Source organism: Salmo salar, unplaced genomic scaffold (genome assembly GCF_965601325.2).
Source record: "Salmo salar unplaced genomic scaffold, fSalSal1 ptg000245l, whole genome shotgun sequence".
Classification (NCBI taxonomy): domain Eukaryota; kingdom Metazoa; phylum Chordata; class Actinopteri; order Salmoniformes; family Salmonidae; genus Salmo; species Salmo salar.
The window spans coordinates 462,610-484,546 of NW_027675337.1; the positions used below are offsets into that span (position 1 = coordinate 462,610).

Consider the following 21,937-nt stretch of genomic DNA (forward strand, 5'->3'; position numbering starts at 1 on the left):
GGAACTGGACTATAGTAACTATAGTAACAGTATGGAACTGGACTATAGTAACTATAGTAACAGTATGGAACTGGACTATAGTAACAGTATGGAACTGGACTATAGTAACTATAGTAACAGCATGGAACTGGACTATAGTAACTATAGTAACAGTATGGAACTGGGCTATAGTAACTATAGTAACAGTATGAAACTGGGCTATAGTAACTATAGTAACAGTATGGAACTGGGCTATAGTAACTATAGTAACAGCATGGAACTGGGCTATAGTAACTATAGTAACAGCATGGAACTGGGCTATAGTAACTATAGTAACAGCATGGAACTGGACTATAGTAACTATAGTAACAGTATGGAACTGGACTATAGTAACTATAGTAACAGTATGGAACTGGGCTATAGTAACAGTATGGAACTGGGCTATAGTAACTATAGTAACAGTATGGAACTGGGCTATAGTAACTATAGTAACAGCATGGAACTGGACTATAGTAACTATAGTAACAGCATGGAACTGGGCTATAGTAACTATAGTAACAGCATGGAACTGGACTATAGTAACTATAGTAACAGTATGGAACTGGACTATAGTAACTATAGTAACAGTATGGAACTGGACTATAGTAACAGTATGGAACTGGACTATAGTAACTATAGTAACAGTATGGAACTGGACTATAGTAACTATAGTAACAGCATGGAACTGGACTATAGTAACTATAGTAACAGCATGGAACTGGACTATAGTAACTATAGTAACAGTATGGAACTGGACTATAGTAACTATAGTAACAGTATGGAACTGGACTATAGTAACTATAGTAACAGTATGGAACTGGACTATAGTAACTATAGTAACAGTATGGAACTGGACTATAGTAACTATAGTAACGGTATGGAACTGGACTATAGTAACAGCATGGAACTGGGCTATAGTAACTATAGTAACAGCATGGAACTGGACTATAGTAACTATAGTAACAGTATGGAACTGGACTATAGTAACAGTATGGAACTGGGCTATAGTAACTATAGTAACAGCATGGAACTGGACTATAGTAACAGTATGGAACTGGACTATAGTAACTATAGTAACAGCATGGAACTGGACTATAGTAACTATAGTAACAGCATGGAACTGGACTATAGTAACTATAGTAACAGCATGGAACTGGACTATAGTAACTATAGTAACAGTATGGAACTGGACTATAGTAACAGCATGGAACTGGACTATAGTAACTATAGTAACAGCATGGAACTGGACTATAGTAACTATAGTAACAGTATGGAACTGGACTATAGTAACAGCATGGAACTGGGCTATAGAAACAGCATGGAACTGGGCTATAGTAACTATAGTAACAGTATGGAACTGGGCTATACTAACTATAGTAACAGTATGGAACTGGACTATAGTAACAGTATGGAACTGGGCTATAGTAACTATAGTAACAGCATGGAACTGGACTATAGTAACTATAGTAACAGCATGGAACTGGGCTATAGTAACTATAGTAACAGTATGGAACTGGACTATAGTAACAGTATGGAACTGGACTATAGTAACAGCATGGAACTGGACTATAGTAACTATAGTAACAGCATGGAACTGGACTATAGTAACTATAGTAACAGCATGGAACTGGACTATAGTAACTATAGTAACAGTATGGAACTGGACTATAGTAACAGTATGGAACTGGACTATAGTAACTATAGTAACAGTATGGAACTGGACTATAGAAACAGCATGGAACTGGGCTATAGTAACTATAGTAACAGTATGGAACTGGACTATAGTAACAGTATGGAACTGGACTATAGTAACAGCATGGAACTGGACTATAGTAACTATAGTAACAGCATGGAACTGGACTATAGTAACTATAGTAACAGTATGGAACTGGACTATACTAACTATAGTAACAGTATGGAACTGGACTATAGTAACTATAGTAACAGTATGGAACTGGACTATAGTAACTATAGTAACAGTATGGAACTGGGCTATAGTAACTATAGTAACAGCATGGAACTGGACTATAGTAACTATAGTAACAGTATGGAACTGGACTATAGTAACAGCATGGAACTGGACTATAGTAACTATAGTAACAGTATGGAACTGGACTATAGTAACTATAGTAACAGCATGGAACTGGACTATAGTAACTATAGTAACAGTATGGAACTGGACTATAGTAACAGTATGGAACTGGACTATAGTAACTATAGTAACAGCATGGAACTGGACTATAGTAACAGTATGGAACTGGACTATAGTAACTATAGTAACAGTATGGAACTGGGCTATAGTAACAGTATGGAACTGGACTATAGTAACTATAGTAACAGTATGGAACTGGACTATAGTAACTATAGTAACAGCATGGAACTGGACTATAGTAACTATAGTAACAGCATGGAACTGGACTATAGTAACTATAGTAACAGCATGGAACTGGACTATAGTAACTATAGTAACAGCATGGAACTGGACTATAGTAACTATAGTAACAGCATGGAACTGGGCTATAGTAACAGCATGGAACTGGACTATAGTAACTATAGTAACAGCATGGAACTGGACTATAGTAACTATAGTAACACTATGGAACTGGACTATAGTAACTATAGTAACAGCATGGAACTGGACTATAGTAACTATAGTAACAGCATGGAACTGGACTATAGTAACTATAGTAACAGTATGGAACTGGGCTATAGTAACTATAGTAACAGTATGGAACTGGACTATAGTAACTATAGTAACAGCATGGAACTGGACTATAGTAACTATAGTAACAGTATGGAACTGGACTATAGTAACAGTATGGAACTGGACTATAGTAACTATAGTAACAGCATGGAACTGGACTATAGTAACTATAGTAACAGTATGGAACTGGGCTATAGTAACTATAGTAACAGCATGGAACTGGACTATAGTAACTATAGTAACAGCATGGAACTGGACTATAGTAACTATAGTAACAGCATGGAACTGGACTATAGTAACTATAGTAACAGCATGGAACTGGACTATAGTAACTGAAGGAGCAGCAGTAGTAGTGGTGAGTGTGAGTGAGCATAGTGTGATTTATAGATCAGAGGCCATACGTCTCGGAGGTGGAAACATACAAATCCACTGAGAATGTTAATCATGTATCGTTTTCTGCTCATTTAGAAGTATTGTAAGAGTTGACTCTGCCTGGTAGGAGGTTATAAATATATGTGTTTGTGTAATCATGTTTTTAGCAGCTGGTGAATTAACTTGGTATGAGCTTTTCCTGGTCGTCCGTTAGGTTCTGACAAACCGAGTGGAAAAACTAACTGATGGTACGAGGTAGGCGGCCAAAACCAGATGTGATTGTTTTCAACGAGAGCACGGCGGTGAATGGCGGTTGAGGCACGGCGGTGAACGCCATCAGCCGCCACGGTAGACGGGACTTGCCACCAGAGTTAAAAATATTTAAACTTTTGCCATCTGCCGCAGTGTTGTTTTCTAACCAGATGTTGATATGCACTGTTTAGTGGAATCACCATAGCAACGCGTACCGTTGTGCTGGCTTGCTTTTGCAGCCACCCTCTGTTACGTCCTGACCAGTAAAAAGGGGTTGTTTGTTATTGTAGTTTGGTCAGGGCGTGGCAGGCGGGTGTTTTGTTTAGTGTGTTTCGTTTTTTTTGGGGGGGGGGGCAATGTTCTATGTTAGTATATTTCTATGTCTGTGTCTATTTAGTCTATTTCTATGTTAGAAGCAGCTCTTCTTCGTTGCTTTTGATTGGAGGCCATATTTAAGGAAGTTTTTTTTTTTTTTGGTCCCTGTGTTGGTGGGTAGTTGTTCCGTGTTTAGCGTGTTGCCGTACAGGACTGTCTTCGTCGGTGTTTTGTTATTTTGTTCAGTGTTCACGTTGCCTTCTCAATAGAAGATGAGTATTCACATTCCCGCTGCGTTTTGGTCTAATCCATACGACAAACGTTACACCCTCCTCCTTGCTTTCTTGTCCCGCTATGCCGACTGGTACGACAGATTTCTTATTATGTCCCTCGTCTAAAACGTGGCATCAGTCTCGAGAAAATACAAGTTTTTCAGTATAAAAGTTAAAAAAAATACTAGTTTTTCAGTGTAAAAGTTTTTCAAAAACTATAAAAGTTAAAAAAAAAATACTAGTTTTTCAGTATAAAAGTTTGAAATTATTTAACCAACTGTACGAAAAGCTGTGTAATTGTTTCTTCGAGTCGGGTGGTCTAACAAATATGTTTCTCTTGCTTTACGGTGTTATTGCTGATGACATCTGTTGTACCTGCAGGGCCTACGTTTGCAGCAGCCATGTGTGTGTCAGGCAGGAAACAGGGCAGCGTGGTGGTGTACAGAGCAGGACAGTACCCTCTCCAGCCCCTGGGGCCTGTCACGTTCCTCTGGAGACCCAGAGCACAGGGCCGGGGCCAGGAGGACCAAGGCTCCCAGGGATCAACACACAGACAGCTGTGGATCTGGGCTCATCCCACCATGAAAACGGTCAGAGGGACTAATATGCAGAATCAATCAGTAGTAGAAGTATTGAACAACCATTTAACTATTCATTGATGGTGTAATGTCTTGATTGTTGTCTATAATCTGGTCCAATCAGATGTCCCCTTTGGGATCGGTAAAGTACTATCCAATCAGATGTCCCCTTTTGGGATCGGTAAAGTACTATCCAATCAGATGTCCCCTTTTGGGATCGGTAAAGTACTATCCAATCAGATGTCCCCTTTGGGATCGGTAAAGTACTATCCAATCAGATGTCCCCTTTTGGGATCGGTAAAGTACTATCCAATCAGATGTCCCCTTTTGGGATCGGTAAAGTACTATCCAATCAGATGTCCCCTTTGGGATCGGTAAAGTACTATCCAATCAGATGTCCCCTTTTGGGATCGGTAAAGTACTATCCAATCAGATGTCCCCTTTGGGATCGGTAAAAGTACTATCCAATCAGATGTCCCCTTTGGGATCGGTAAAGTACTATCCAATCAGATGTCCCCTTTTAGGATCGGTAAAGTACTATCCAATCAGATGTCCCCTTTTAGGATCGGTAAAGTACTATCCAATCAGATGTCCCCTTTTGGGATCGGTAAAGTACTATCCAATCAGATGTCCCCTTTGGGATCGGTAAAAGTACTATCCAATCAGATGTCCCCTTTGGGATCGGTAAAGTACTATCCAATCAGATGTCCCCTTTTAGGATCGGTAAAGTACTATCCAATCAGATGTCCCCTTTTAGGATCGGTAAAGTACTATCCAATCAGATGTCCCCTTTTAGGATCGGTAAAGTACTGCTGTGCTCTGTGTCGTGACTGTGTTGTGACTGTGTTGTGACTGTGCTCTGTGTCGTGACTGTGCTCTGTGTCGTGGCTGTGCTCTGTGTCGTGACTGTGCTCTGTGTCGTGACTGTGCTCTGTGTCGTGACTGTGCTCTGTGTCGTGGCTGTGCTCTGTGTCGTGGCTGTGCTCTGTGTCGTGGCTGTGCACTGTGTCGTGACTGTGCTCTGTGTCGTGACTGTGCTCTGTGTCGTGGCTGTGCTCTGTGTCGTGGCTGTGCTCTGTGTCGTGGCTGTGCTCTGTGTCGTGGACTGTGCTCTGTGTCGTGACTGTGCTCTGTGTCGTGACTGTGCTCTGTGTCGTGACTGTGCTCTGTGTCGTGACTGTGCTCTGTGTCGTGACTGTGCTCTGTGTCGTGGCTGTGCACTGTGTCGTGGCTGTGCTCTGTGTCGTGACTGTGCTCTGTGTCGTGGCTGTGCTCTGTGTCGTGACTGTGCTCTGTGTCGTGACTGTGTTGTGACTGTGCTCTGTGTGGTGACTGTGCTCTGTGTCGTGACTGTGCTCTGTGTCGTGACTGTGCTCTGTGCTCTGCGTCAGGACCTCCTCCCAGAGCTGCAGGCTGTCTGTCAGTGTTCTGAGGCTGTACTTCCACCTGGTCCGGTGGAGCACCCGGTCCCACAGCCAGCCCCTACCCCCACCTTGGGCCCTGGTCCTGGGGCTTGTCCTGAGGCGGTGCGGGCCTCGGGTTCTGGTTCTAAGAGGAAGTGGTCCTCCAGGGAGCCTGAGGCTGCAGGTCCACCAGCCAAGAAGCTCCTGGGATACAGTACCATGTCTTCTACCACACCCGTCACCTGGAGGTCCAGTACCACTGGCATAGCCATCAGGTTGGTTCTGACTGGTATAGTCCATCGGGTTGGTTCTGACTGGTAGAGTCCATCGGGTTGGTTCTGACTGGTAGAGTCCATCGGGTTGGTTCTGATTGGTATAGTCCATCGGGTTGGTTCTGACTGGTATAGTCCATCGGGTTGGTTCTGACTGGTAGAGTCCATCGGGTTGGTTCTGACTGGTAGAGTCCATCGGGTTGGTTCTGACTGGTAGAGTCCATCGGGTTGGTTCTGACTGGTAGAGTCCATCGGGTTGGTTCTGACTGGTAGAGTCCATCGGGTTGGTTCTGACTGGTATAGTCCATCGGGTTGGTTCTGACTGGTAGAGTCCATCGGGTTGGTTCTGACTGGTATAGTCCATCGGGTTGGTTCTGACTGGTATAGTCCATCGGGTTGGTTCTGGCTGGTAGAGTCCATCGGGTTGGTTCTGACTGGTAGAGTCCATCGGGTTGGTTCTGACTGGTAGAGTCCATCGGGTTGGTTCTGACTGGTAGAGTCCATCGGGTTGGTTCTGACTGGTAGAGTCCATCGGGTTGGTTCTGACTGGTAGAGTCCATCGGGTTGGTTCTGACTGGTAGAGTCCATCGGGTTGGTTCTGACTGGTATAGTCCAGCAGGTTGGTTCTGACTGGTATAGTCCATCGGGTTGGTTCTGACTGCTTCTGACTGGTATAGTCCAGCAGGTTGGTTCTGACTGGTAGAGTCCATCAGGTTGGTTCTGACTGGTATAGTCCATCGGGTTGGTTCTGACTGCTTCTGACTGGTATAGTCCATCGGGTTGGTTCTGACTGGTTCTGACTGGTATAGTCCATCAGGTTGGTTCTGACTGGTAGAGTCCATCGGGTTGGTTCTGACTGGTATAGTCCATCGGGTTGGTTCTGACTGCTTCTGACTGGTATAGTCCAGCAGGTTGGTTCTGACTGGTATAGTCCATCGGGTTGGTTCTGACTGCTTCTGACTGGTATAGTCCATCGGGTTGGTTCTGACTGGTTCTGACTGGTATAGTCCATCAGGTTGGTTCTGACTGGTAGAGTCCATCGGGTTGGTTCTGACTGGTATAGTCCATCAGGTTGGTTCTGACTGGTATAGTCCATCGGGTTGGTTCTGACTGGTATAGTCCAGCAGGTTGGTTCTGACTGGTATAGTCCATCGGGTTGGTTCTGACTGGTAGAGTCCATCGGGTTGGTTCTGACTGCTTCCACTGGTATAGTCCATCGGGTTGGTTCTGACTGGTAGAGTCCATCAGGTTGGTTCTGACTGGTAGAGTCCATCGGGTTGGTTCTGACTGGTAGAGTCCATCGGGTTGGTTCTGACTGGTAGAGTCCATCAGGTTGGTTCTGACTGGTAGAGTCCATCGGGTTGGTTCTGACTGGTAGAGTCCATCAGGTTGGTTCTGACTGCTTCCACTGGTATAGTCCATCGGGTTGGTTCTGACTGGTATAGTCCATCGGGTTGGTTCTGACTGGTATAGTCCATCGGGTTGGTTCTGACTGGTAGAGTCCATCGGGTTGGTTCTGACTGGTAGAGTCCATCGGGTTGGTTCTGACTGGTAGAGTCCATCGGGTTGGTTCTGACTGGTAGAGTCCATCAGGTTGGTTCTGACTGGTAGAGTCCATCAGGTTGGTTCTGACTGGTAGAGTCCATCAGGTTGGTTCTGACTGGTAGAGTCCATCGGGTTGGTTCTGACTGGTAGAGTCCATCAGGTTGGTTCTGACTGGTAGAGTCCATCAGGTTGGTTCTGACTGGTAGAGTCCATCGGGTTGGTTCTGACTGGTAGAGTCCATCGGGTTGGTTCTGACTCCTTCCAGAGTCTCTCCAAGCTCTACGTTCGTGGACCTGTTAGTTGTGTCTGGAGGTTGGCACCTTGATGCTGTTAAGACTTCCTGAATGTTAAAACATCACGTTTTGATTTTGTCATATTTATAAACCCCTCCCTTTATAAACCCCTCCCTTTATAAACCCCTCCCTTTATAAACCCCTCCCTGTATAAACCCCTCCCTGTATAAACCCCTCCCTTTATAAACCCCTCCCTGTATAAACCCCTCCCTTTATAAACCCCTCCCTTTATAAACCCCTCCCTGTATAAACCCCTCCCTGTATAAACCCCTCCCTTTATAAACCCCTCCCTGTATAAACCCCTCCCTTTATAAACCCCTCCCTTTATAAACCCCTCCCTTTATAGACCCCTCCCTGTATAAACCCCTCCCTGTATAAACCCCTCCCTGTATAAACCCCTCCCTTTATAAACCCCTCCCTGTATAAACCCCTCCCTTTATAAACCCCTCCCTGTATAAACCCCTCCCTTTATAGACCCCTCCCTTTATAAACCCCTCCCTTTTATAAACCCCTCCCTTTATAAACCCCTCCCTGTATAAACCCCTCCCTGTATAAACCCCTCCCTGTATAAACCCCTCCCTTTATAGACCCCTCCCTGTATAAACCCCTCCCTTTATAAACCCCTCCCTTTTATAAACCCCTCCCTTTATAAACCCCTCCCTTTATAGACCCCTCCCTGTATAGACCCCTCCCTTTATAGACCCCTCCCTTTATAAACCCCTCCCTGTATAAACCCCTCCCTGTATAAACCCCTCCCTGTATAAACCCCTCCCTTTATAAACCCCTCCCTGTATAAACCCCTCCCTGTATAAACCCCTCCCTTTATTCTCAACCATGTGGACTTCCTGAATGTTGTTGTTTACTGTTGTTTTGCAGTGACCTCACCATGGAGATGGTGCGCTTTCGTCTGATTGGACCTCTATCACATTCCGTTCTGACCGAAGCCCTGGCTCCTGCAACACACTGTGATGTAAGAACCTGGGATGATTTACCTGGAGACCCAGCTAATCACCTGGGATGATTTACCTGGAGACCCAGCTAATCACCTGGGATGATTTATCTGGAGACCAGCTAATCACCTGGGATGATTTATCTGGAGACCAGCTAATCACCTGGGATGATTTATCTGGAGACCAGCTAATCACCTGGGATGATTTATCTGGAGACCCAGCTAATCACCTGGGATGATTTATCTGGAGACCCAGCTAATCACCTGGGATGATTTATCTGGAGACCCAGCTAATCACCTGGGATGATTTATCTGGAGACCCAGCTAATCACCTGGGATGATTTATCTGGAAACCCAGCTAATCACCTGGGATGATTTATCTGGAGACCAGCTAATCACCTGGGATGATTTATCTGGAGACCAGCTAATCACCTGGGATGATTTATCTGGAGACCAGCTAATCACCTGGGATGATTTATCTGGAGACCAGCTAATCACCTGGGATGATTTATCTGGAGACCAGCTAATCACCTGGGATGATTTATCTGGAGACCAGCTAATCACCTGGGATGATTTATCTGGAGACCAGCTAATCACCTGGGATGATTTATCTGGAGACCAGCTAATCACCTGGGATGATTTATCTGGAGACCAGCTAATCACCTGGGATGATTTATCTGTCGACCAGCTAATCACCTGGGATGATTTATCTGGAGACCCAGCTAATCACCTGGGATGATTTATCTGGCGACCAGCTAATCACCTGGGATGATTTACCAGTGTAAGGTGTTAGTCAGGTGTTTTATCTAGAGACTATAACCTGTATGTTCCAGTGTAAGGTGTTAGTGTTTTATCTAGAGACTATAACCTGTATGTACCAGTGTAAGGTGTTAGTCAGGTGTTTTATCTAGAGACTATAACCTGTATGTACCAGTGTAAGGTGTTAGTCAGGTGTTTTATCTAGAGACTATAACCTGTATGTACCAGTGTAAGGTGTTAGTCAGGTGTTTTATCTAGAGACTATAACCTGTATGTACCAGTGTAAGGTGTTAGTCAGGTGTTTTATCTAGAGACTATAACCTGTATGTACCAGTGTAAGGTGTTAGTGTTTTATCTAGAGACTATAACCTGTATGTTCCAGTGTAAGGTGTTAGTCAGGTATTCTATCTTTATTTCAGGCTGCAGGTAAATCCAGACCATCTCCCTTCTGGTGGCCAGATCACTGCGGAGACGACTGTAACATGTCTCTTCATCAACAACAAGCTGGTGTCTTCAACATGCTCAAAGGTGGGTTCCTCACAACTACATTCCTCATTCATTACCTACATTCATGTAACGTTCGTCTGTGGAAGAAGGAGTAGACCAAAGCGCAGCGTGACACGTGTTCATGATGTTTATTAATAACTTGAACACTGAAACACAAAAAACACAAAGTGGAACAAAACGCAACAGTTCTGATCAGGTGAACACACCAAACAGAAAACAACTACCCACCCCAACCCTGTGGGAAAAGGCTACCTAAGTATGGTTCCCAATCAGAGACAACGATAGACAGCTGTCCCTGATTGAGAACCATACCCGGCCAAAACAAAGAAATACCAAAACATAGAAAAAAGGACATAGAATGCCCACCCTAGTCACACCCTGGCCTAACCAAAATAGAGAATAAAACCCTCTCTATGGCCAGGGCGTGACAATTCATTCATTAGCCCGGTTCCTAGAGAGATACAGTTGTGAAGTCGGGAAGTTTACATACACTTAGGTTGGAGTCATTAAAACTCGTTTTTCAACCACTCCACAAATTTCTTGTTAACAAACTATAGTTTTGGCAAGTCGGTTAGGACATCTACTTTGTGCACGACACAAGTCATTTTTCCAACAATTGTTTACAGGCAGATTATTTGACTTATAATTCACTGTATCACAATTCCAGTGGGTCAGAAGTTTACATACACTAAGTTGACTGTGCCTTTAAACAGCTTGGAAAATTCCAGAAAATGATGTCATGGCTTTAGAAGTTTCTGATAGGCTAATTGACATCATTTGAGTCAATTGGAGGTGTACCTGTGGATGTATTTCAAGGCCTACCTTCAAACTCAGTGCCTCTTTGCTTGACATCTCCTCCTCTCCAAAGCGTACCTCATGTCCTGTCTCTCCTCCCCTCCAAAGCGTACCTCATGTCCTGTCTCTCCTCCTCTCCAAAGCGTACCTCATGTCATGTCCTGTCTCTCCTCCTCTCCAAAGCGTACCTCATGTCCTGTCCAGTCTCTCCTCCTCTCCAAAGTGTACCTCATGTCCTGTCCTGTCTCTCCTCCTCTCCAAAGCGTACCTCATGTCCTGTCCTGTCTCTCCTTCCCTCCAAAGCGTACCTCATGTCCTGTCCTGTCTCCTCCTCTCCAAAGCGTACCTCATGTCTCTCCTCCTCTCCAAAGCTCCAAAGCGTACCTCATGTCCTGTCCTGTCTCCTCCTCTCCAAAGCGTACCTCATGTCCTGTCTCTCCTCCTCTCCAAAGCGTACCTCATGTCTCTCCTCCTCCTCCAAAGCGTACCTCATGTCTCTCCTCCTCTCCAAAGCGTACCTCATGTCTCTCCTCCTCTCCAAAGCGTACCTCATGTCCTGTCCTGTCTCTCCTCCTCTCCAAAGCGTACCTCATGTCCTGTCCTGTCTCTCCTTCCCTCCAAAGCGTACCTCATGTCCTGTCCTGTCTCTCCTCCTCTCCAAAGCGTACCTCATGTCCTGTCCTGTCTCTCCTCCTCTCCAAAGCGTACCTCATGTCTCTCCTCCTCTCCAAAGCGTACCTCATGTCCTGTCCTGTCTCTCCTCCCCTCCAAAGCGTACCTCATGTCCTGTCTCTCCTCCTCTCCAAAGCGTACCTCATGTCCTGTCCTGTCTCTCCTCCCCTCAGGGGTGTACTCCACAGCGGAGGTCCCAGCTGGCTCAGTTCTGGGTCTGACGGTGGATGACCCCAGGTTGACCTTACCAAACAAGAGAAGCAAGGCCGTGTCCGACGTCAGGAAGGCACAAGGTAACTTCTGAGCCAGTAGCCACGGTAACCTCTGAGCCGGTAGCCACGGCAACCTCTGAGCCGGTAGCCGCGGCAACCTCCGAGCCGGTAGCCGCGGCAACCTCCGAGCCGGTAGCCGCGGCAACCTCCGAGCCGGTAGCCGCGGCAACCTCCGAGCCGGTAGCCGCGGCAACCTCCGAGCCGGGAGACAGGGTGGGGTGGTTCAGACAGGTCCGATTTTATGTAGTTTACATTACGTCATTATTCTCCTTTAGGGTGATTCTACCTGGGCCGTGCTCAGAACACAACCTTTTCAATCAGAGTGAAACTGTGAGGTAGCCTTCTACCTGATATTTAATAAGAACGCATGCAAGAAAGTGTAATAGATTGTTCCCAGCTGAACAGGACCCTGTGTTTTGTGATGGTAATAGGGTCCTGAGGCTTTGTGGGTAGGGAGGTTCTGTGGGTCATTCTCTGCTCTTCTTGGTTGTGGTATTTCTCCGGTCCTGTCTGAGGCTGGTTGTGGTATTTCTCCGGTCCTGTCTGAGGCTGGTTGTGGTATTTCTCTGGTCCTGTCTGAGGCTGGTTGTGGTATTTCTCTGGTCCTGTCTGAGGCTGGTTGTGGTATTTCTCCGGTCCTGTCTGAGGCTGGTTGTGGTATTTCTCTGGTCCTGTCTGAGGCTGGTTGTGGTATTTCTCCGGTCCTGTCTGAGGCTGGTTGTGGTATTTCTCTGGTCCTGTCTGAGGCTGGTTGTGGTATTTCTCCGGTCCTGTCTGAGGCTGGTTGTGGTATTTCTCCGGTCCTGTCTGAGGCTGGTTGTGGTATTTCTCCGGTCCTGTCTGAGGCTGGTTGTGGTATTTCTCCGGTCCTGTCTGAGGCTGGTTGTGGTATTTCTCTGGTCCTGTCTGAGGCTGGTTGTGGTATTTCTCCGGTCCTGTGCTCCTGGGGAGCCTCTGCTCGTCCATGCAGATGTCCCAGGTTCGAATCCTGGCAGGGCCCTGTGCTCAGACCACGCCCTCAGATGTTCACACCCACTTCCTTATTTACGTTTTTAGTACCTGGCTGAGGGTTGCATCACCCACTTCCTTATTTACCTTTTGTTGCCTGGCTGGGTGTTGCGCTCATCCACTTCCTTATTTACCTTTTGTTGCCTGGCTGGGGGTTGCATCATCCACTTCCTTATTTACCTTTTAGTACCTGGCTGGGTGTTGCATCATCCACTTCCTTATTTAATGGATGTACAGTGGGGGGAAAAAAGTATTTGATCCCCTGCTGATTTTGTACGTTTGCCCACTGACAAAGAAATGATCAGTCTATAATTTTAATGGCAGGTTTATTTGAACAGTGAGAGACTGAATAACAACAACAAAAATCCTGAAAAACGCATGTCAAAAATGTTATAAAATGCTTTGCATTTTAATGAGGGAAATAAGTATTTGACCTCCTCTGCAAAACATGACTTAGTACTTGGTGGCAAAACCCTTGTTGGCAATCACAGAGGTCAGACGTTTCTTGTAGTTGGCCACCAGGTTTGCACAAATCTCAGGAGGGATTTTGTCCCACTCCTCTTTGCAGATCTTCTCCAAGTCATTAAGGTTTCGAGGCTGACGGATGGCAACTCAAACCTTCAGCTCCCTCCACAGATTTTCTGTGGGATTAAGGTCTGGAGACTGGCTAGGCCACTCCAGGACCTTAATGTGCTTCTTCTTGAGCCACTCCTTTGTTGCCTTGGCCGTGTGTTTTGGGTCATTGTCATGCTGGAATACCCATCCACGACCCATTTTCAATGCCCTGGCTGAGGGAAGGAGGTTTTCACCCAAGATTTGACGGTACATGGCCCCGTCCATCGTCCCTTTGATGCGGTGAAGTTGTCCTGTCCCCTTAGCAGAAAAACACCCCCAAAGCATAATGTTTCCACCTCCATGTTTGACGGTGGGGATGGTGTTCTTGGGGTCATAGGCAGCATTCCTCCTCCACCAAACACGGCGAGTTGAGTTGATGTCAAAGAGCTCTATTTTGGTCTCATCTGACCACAACACTTTCACCAGTTGTCCTCTGAGTCATTCAGATGTTCATTGGCAAACTTCAGACGGGCCTGTATATGTATTCTTGAGCAGGGGGACCTTGCGGGCGCTGCAGGATTTCAGTCCTTCACGGCGTAGTGTGTTACCAATTGTTTTCTTGGTGACTATGGTCCCAGCTGCCTTGAGATCATTGACAAGATCCTCCCGTGTAGTTCTGGGCTGATTCCTCACCGTTCTCATGATCATTGCAACTCCGCGAGGTGAGATCTTGCATGGAGCCCCAGGCCGAGGGATATTGACAGTTCTTTTGTGTTTCTTCCATTTGCGAATAATCGCACCGAATGTTGTCACCTTCTCACTAAGCTGCTTGGCGATGGTCTTGTAGCCCATTCCAGCCTTGTGTAGTTCTACAATCTTGTCCCTGACATCCTTGGAGAGCTCTTTGGTCTTGGCCATGGTGGAGAGTTTGGAATCTGATTGCTTCTGTGGACAGGTGTCTTTTTTACAGGTAACAAGCTGCGGTTAGGAGCATTCCCTTTAAGAGTGTGCTCCTAATCTCAGCTCGTTACCTGTATAAAAGACACCTGGGAGCCAGAAATCTTTCTGATTTGAGAGGAGGTCAAATACTTATTTCCCTCATTAAAATGCAAATCAATTTATAACATTTCTGACATGCGTTTTTCTGGATATTTTTGTTGTTATTCTGTCTCTCACTGTTCAAATAAACCTACCATTAAAATTATAGACTGATCATTTCTTTGTCAGTGGGCAAACGTACAAAATCAGCAGGGGATCAAATACTTCCCCCCCCCCCCCCCCACTGTAGGCCTATAGAGCTACTAGGTGAAGCTGTAGATGTTACCAACTAGTTGTGTTCTTCCTCTGGCCTACTCAACTCAGTTCGGTGACTCTCCTGAGTACCTGGTCATACGGCAGTATGCCCTCTGCCATGTTGTTTCAGGAGTGAACGAGGAGAGGAGGAGGGAACTGATGTTGAAGGGGATCCCTGAACCCCTCAGCCAGAGTTCCCTGTGGGACCGGTCTGTCCGCGACAACGTCACACACAACAAGATGACAGACCAGGTACTGAACCATAGCAACATGTCTGTCTAATATATCATTTACTAAATGTATGTCCCCCTCCAGGAGACTCTACCCAGGAAGTAGAAACACTAAATGTATGGAGACTTTACCCAGGAAGTAGAGACACTAAATGTATGGAGACTCTACCCAGGAAGTAGAGACACTAAATGTATGGAGACTTTACCCAGGAAGTAGAGACACTAAATGTATGGAGACTTTACCCAGGAAGAAGAGACACTAAATGTATGGAGACTTTACCCAGGAAGTAGAGACACTAAATGTATGGAGACTCTACCCAGGAAGTAGAGACACTAAATGTATGGAGACTCTACCCAGGAAGTAGAGACACTAAATGTATGGAGACTCTACCCAGGAAGTAGAGACACTAAATGTATGGAGACTCTACCCAGGAAGTAGAGACACTAAATGTATGGAGACTCTACCCAGGAAGAAGAGACACTAAATGTATGGAGACTTTACCCAGGAAGTAGAGACACTAAATGTATGGAGACTTTACCCAGGAAGAAGAGACACTAAATGTATGGAGACTCTACCCAGGAAGAAGAGACACTAAATGTATGGAGACTTTACCCAGGAAGTAGAGACACTAAATGTATGGAGACTCTACCCAGGAAGTAGAGACACTAAATGTATGGAGACTCTACCCAGGAAGAAGAGACACTAAATGTATGGAGACTCTACCCAGGAAGTAGAAACACTAAATGTATGGAGACTCTACCCAGGAAGTAGAAACACTAAATGTATGGAGACTCTACCCAGGAAGTAGAAACACTAAATGTATGGAGACTCTACCCAGGAAGTAGAAACACTAAATGTATGGAGACTCTACCCAGGAAGTAGAGACACTAAATGTATGGAGACTCTACCCAGGAAGAAGAGACACTAAATGTATGGAGACTCTACCCAGGAAGTAGAAACACTAAATGTATGGAGACTCTACCCAGGAAGTAGAAACACTAAATGTATGGAGACTCTACCCAGGAAGTAGAAACACTAAATGTATGGAGACTCTACCCAGGAAGTAGAAACACTAAATGTATGGAGACTCTACCCAGGAAGTAGAGACACTAAATGTATGGAGACTCTACCCAGGAAGTAGAAACACTAAATGTATGGAGACTCTACCCAGGAAGAAGAGATCAATATTTTTTCCTCGTGTTTGATTGTCCTTCAAGAATCCACGCTGCTGTTGAATTGAATCCTTGACTGCATCTGTACCTCGGTTTCTATCCAATTGGCAACAGATTTTCATGTGAATATAAAAACGATATGCACATTTTCCCACCAGATGTGTTTCCATCACATTGACTTGTTGCAGATAAAAGGCTGTGTGTGATGACGTAGTGCACGTAAAAATACCTTCTGTTGTTAAATTCCCATGTAGTGAATAAACAGTACAAGTTAGATGGGTTTCCATCGCATTCACAGTTTCCTGACAGGTTCTGGAACATTCTCTATAGACAACAGTTCACTGACAGGTTCTGGAACATTCTCTATAGACAACAGTTCACTGACAGGTTCTGGAACATTCTCTATAGACAACAGTTCACTGTCAGGTTCTGGAACATTCTCTATAGACAACAGTTCACTGACAGGTTCTGGAACATTCTCTATAGACAACAGTTCACTGACAGGTTCTGGAACATTCTCTATAGACAACAGTTCACTGTCAGGTTCTGGAACATTCTCTATAGACAACAGTTCACTGACAGGTTCTGGAACATTCTCTATAGACAACAGTTCACTGTCAGGTTCTGGAACATTCTCTATAGACAACAGTTCACTGTCAGGTTCTGGAACATTCTCTATAGACAACAGTTCACTGACAGGTTCTGGAACATTCTCTATAGACAACAGTTCACTGTCAGGTTCTGGAACATTCTCTATAGACAACAGTTCACTGTCAGGTTCTGGAACATTCTCTATAGACAACAGTTCACTGTCAGGTTCTGGAACATTCTCTATAGACAACAGTTCACTGACAGGTTCTGGAACATTCTCTATAGACAACAGTTCACTGTCAGGTTCTGGAACATTCTCTATAGACAACAGTTCACTGTCAGGTTCTGGAACATTCTCTATAGACAACAGTTCACTGACAGGTTCTGGAACATTCTCTATAGACAACAGTTCACTGTCAGGTTCTGGAACATTCTCTCTAGACAACAGTTCACTGTCAGGTTCTGGAACATTCTCTATAGACAACAGTTCACTGACAGGTTCTGGAACATTCTCTATAGACAACAGTTCACTGTCAGGTTCTGGAACATTCTCTATAGACAACAGTTCACTGACAGGTTCTGGAACATTCTCTCTAGACAACAGTTCACTGTCAGGTTCTGGAACATTCTCTATAGACAACAGTTCACTGTCAGGTTCTGGAACATTCTCTATAGACAACAGTTCACTGACAGGTTCTGGAACATTCTCTCTAGACAACAGTTCACTGTCAGGTTCTGGAACATTCTCTATAGACAACAGTTCACTGACAGGTTCTGGAACATTCTCTATAGACAACAGTTCACTGTCAGGTTCTGGAACATTCTCTCTAGACAACAGTTCACTGTCAGGTTCTGGAACATTCTCTATAGACAACAGTTCACTGTCAGGTTCTGGAACATTCTCTCTAGACAACAGTTCACTGTCAGGTTCTGGAACATTCTCTAGACAACAGTTCACTGGCAGGTTCTGGAACATTCTCTCTAGACAACAGTTCACTGTCAGGTTCTGGAACATTCTCTATAGACAACAGTTCACTGTCAGGTTCTGGAACATTCTCTCTAGACAACAGTTCACTGTCAGGTTCTGGAACATTCTCTATAGACAACAGTTCACTGTCAGGTTCTGGAACATTCTCTATAGACAACAGTTCACTGACAGGTTCTGGAACATTCTCTATAGACAACAGTTCACTGTCAGGTTCTGGAACATTCTCTATAGACAACAGTTCACTGACAGGTTCTGGAACATTCTCTATAGACAACAGTTCACTGACAGGTTCTGGAACATTCTCTATAGACAACAGTTCACTGACAGGTTCTGGAACATTCTCTATAGACAACAGTTCACTGTCAGGTTCTGGAACATTCTCTATAGACAACAGTTCACTGTCAGGTTCTGGAACATTCTCTATAGACAACAGTTCACTGACAGGTTCTGGAACATTCTCTATAGACAACAGTTCACTGTCAGGTTCTGGAACATTCTCCCAGGTTTACCACGTGGTCGTACGACGCAGCATACCATGGCCTGACTCCAGCTTTACCACGTGGTCGTACGACGCAGCATACCATGGCCTGACTCCAGGTTTACCACGTGGTCGTACGACGCAGCATACCATGGCCTGAGATAATACATTTTTACCAACATCAAAAACATCACACCATGTCTCAGGAACGTTTTTCTGTTGACATTTTGTGAAATTGTATCACACCTGTGGTGATTTTATTTTCATCCGGTCTAACTCGCATAAAAACTTCAGATGGAAATGTGGGTTGTCTCCCATATCAGTCTTCTCTCTGTCTGCAGGAAGTCAACAGACTGCGTAATGATGTTCTGGTCCCAGGCTCCAGACTACCCACCCCTCTGCAGGGTAGAGTACCCGTCCTACTGGTGCAGCAGTCTGGGAAGAGCCAGGGAACAGAGATGGGGTCCTGGGGGACTGGCTGGGACCTGCTGCTACCCAAAGCCTGGGGTATGGCCTTCTGGGTCCCTCTGGTATGGACTACACCTTCCCTATATAGTACACTACTCTAGACCAGGACCCAATGGCACCCTATTCCCTATATAGGGCACTACTTTAGACCAGGACCCAATGGCACCCTATTCCCTATATAGTACACTACTCTAGACCAGGACCCAATGGCACCCTATTCCCTATATAGGGCACTACTTTAGACCAGGACCCAATGGCACCCTATTCCCTATATAGTACACTACTCTAGACCAGGACCCAATGGCACCCTATTTCCTATATAGGGCACTACTTTAGACCAGGACCCAATGGCACCCTATTCCCTATATAGGGCACTACTTTAGACCAGGACCCAATGGCACCCTATTCCCTATATAGGGCACTACTTTAGACCAGGACCCAATGGCACCCTATTCCCTATATAGGGCACTACTTTAGACCAAAGGCCATAGAATATGTGGTTATAGTGCTTTTTGAGGAGCCCCTTTAAGTAGACTAATTACTACAAACATGTCTGGTCGACCCCCCTCTCCTCTCCTCTCAAGGTAGGTAGAGGACTGGTAATTAAGGTAGTACCCCCTCTCCAGGTAGGTAGAGGACTGGTAATTAAGGTAGTACCCCTCTCCTCTCCAGGTAGGTAGAGGACTGGTAATTAAGGTAGTAACCCTCTCCAGGTAGGTAGAGGACTGGTAATTAAGGTAGTACCCCTCTCCTCTCCAGGTAGGTAGAGGACTGGTAATTAAGGTAGTACCCCTCTCCTCTCCAGGTAGGTAGAGGACTGGTAATTAAGGTAGTACCCCTCTCCTCTCCAGGTAGGTAGAGGACTGGTAATTAAGGTAGTACCCCTCTCCTCTCCAGGTAGGTAGAGGACTGGTAATTAAGGTAGTACCCCTCTCCTCTCCAGGTAGGTAGAGGACTGGTAATTAAGGTAGTACCCCTCTCCTCTCCAGGTAGGTAGAGGACTGGTAATTAAGGTAGTACCCCTCTCCTCTCCAGGTAGGTAGAGGACTGGTAATTAAGGTAGTACCCCTCTCCTCTCCAGGTAGGTAGAGGACTGGTAATTAAGGTAGTACCCCCCTCTCCAGGTAGGTAGAGGACTGGTAATTAAGGTAGTACCCCTCTCCTCTCCAGGTAGGTAGAGGACTGGTAATTAAGGTAGTAACCCTCTCCTCTCCAGGTAGGTAGAGGACTGGTAATTAAGGTAGTACCCCTCTCCTCTCCAGGTAGGTAGAGGACTGGTAATTAAGGTAGTACCCCTCTCCAGGTAGGTAGAGGACTGGTAATTAAGGTAGTAACCCTCTCCTCTCCAGGTAGGTAGAGGACTGGTAATTAAGGTAGTACCCCTCTCCTCTCCAGGTAGGTAGAGGACTGGTAATTAAGGTAGTACCCCTCTCCAGGTAGGTAGAGGACTGGTAATTAAGGTAGTACCCCTCTCCTCTCCAGGTAGGTAGAGGACTGGTAATTAAGGTAGTACCCCTCTCCTCTCCAGGTAGGTAGAGGACTGGTAATTAAGGTAGTACCCCTCTCCTCTCCAGGTAGGTAGAGGACTGGTAATTAAGGTAGTACCCCTCTCCAGGTAGGTAGAGGACTGGTAATTAAGGTAGTACCCCTCTCCTCTCCAGGTAGGTAGAGGACTGGTAATTAAGGTAGTACCCCTCTCCTCTCCAGGTAGGTAGAGGACTGGTAATTAAGGTAGTACCCCTCTCCTCTCCAGGTAGGTAGAGGACTGGTAATTAAGGTAGTACCCCTCTCCAGGTAGGTAGAGGACTGGTAATTAAGGTAGTACCCCTCTCCAGGTAGGTAGAGGACTGGTAATTAAGGTAGTACCCCTCTCCAGGTAGGTAGAGGACTGGTAATTAAGGTAGTACCCCTCTCCAGGTAGGTAGAGGACTGGTAATTAAGGTAGTACCCCTCTCCTCTCCAGGTAGGTAGAGGACTGGTAATTAAGGTAGTACCCCTCTCCTCTCCAGGTAGGTAGAGGACTGGTAATTAAGGTAGTACCCCTCTCCTCTCCAGGTAGGTAGAGGACTGGTAATTAAGGTAGTACCCCTCTCCTCTCCAGGTAGGTAGAGGACTGGTAATTAAGGTAGTAACCCCTCTCCAGGTAGGTAGAGGACTGGTAATTAAGGTAGTACCCCTCTCCAGGTAGGTAGAGGACTGGTAATTAAGGTAGTACCCCTCTCCTCTCCAGGTAGGTAGAGGACTGGTAATTAAGGTAGTACCCCTCTCCAGGTAGGTAGAGGACTGGTAATTAAGGTAGTACCCCTCCTCTCCAGGTAGGTAGAGGACTGGTAATTAAGGTAGTACCCCTCTCCTCTCCAGGTAGGTAGAGGACTGGTAATTAAGGTAGTACCCCTCTCCAGGTAGGTAGAGGACTGGTAATTAAGGTAGTACCCCTCTCCAGGTAGGTAGAGGACTGGTAATTAAGGTAGTACCCCTCTCCTCTCCAGGTAGGTAGAGGACTGGTAATTAAGGTAGTACCCCTCTCCAGGTAGGTAGAGGACTGGTAATTAAGGTAGTACCCCTCTCCTCTCCAGGTAGGTAGAGGACTGGTAATTAAGGTAGTACCCCTCTCCTCTCCAGGTAGGTAGAGGACTGGTAATTAAGGTAGTACCCCTCTCCAGGTAGGTAGAGGACTGGTAATTAAGGTAGTACCCCTCTCCAGGTAGGTAGAGGACTGGTAATTAAAGTAGTACCCCTCTCCTCTCTTTCAGGTTTATAGAGGAGTTCGTATCGGAGGGCTGCGGATGAGTCTGAAACACGCCCAGAATAAAGGAGAGCCTCACTTTCCCCACGACTACCCAGACTGCCCTGCTGGAGCACGCTTCCAGGAAGAGCAGGAGGCTGAGCTGCTGGCCAAGTTCAGGAGGTGAGGAGAGGGTCGGTATCACCTGATGTATTGAGGAGAGGGTCGGTATCACCTGATGTATTGAGGAGAGGGTCGGTATCACCTGATGTATTGAGGAGAGGGTCGGTATCACCTGATGTGTTGAGGGTCGGTATCACCTGATGTAACTCCAGGTGTGTTGAGGAGAGGGTCGGTATCACCTGATGTAACTCCAGGTGTGTCGGTATCACCTGATGTAACTCCAGGTGTGTCGGTATCACCTGATGTAACTCCAGGTGTGTCGAGGAG

General features: G+C 45.8%; 1 protein-coding gene across 2 annotated transcripts in view; it reads left to right on the forward strand.

The window, feature by feature from the left end:
- Positions 1 to 21,937, forward strand: part of pop1 (POP1 homolog, ribonuclease P/MRP subunit) — a 46,165-nt gene that overhangs the window by 17,312 nt on the left and 6,916 nt on the right. For both annotated transcript variants that reach the window (XM_082971286.1, XM_082971287.1), the window contains exons 6-13: positions 4,315 to 4,523; positions 5,903 to 6,189; positions 8,901 to 8,994; positions 10,152 to 10,260; positions 11,880 to 11,999; positions 14,965 to 15,086; positions 18,636 to 18,824; positions 21,516 to 21,670. In XM_082971286.1, coding sequence (XP_082827412.1) covers positions 4,315 to 4,523; positions 5,903 to 6,189; positions 8,901 to 8,994; positions 10,152 to 10,260; positions 11,880 to 11,999; positions 14,965 to 15,086; positions 18,636 to 18,824; positions 21,516 to 21,670 — 1,285 coding nt within the window. The remainder of the gene's footprint in view (positions 1 to 4,314; positions 4,524 to 5,902; positions 6,190 to 8,900; positions 8,995 to 10,151; positions 10,261 to 11,879; positions 12,000 to 14,964; positions 15,087 to 18,635; positions 18,825 to 21,515; positions 21,671 to 21,937) is intronic.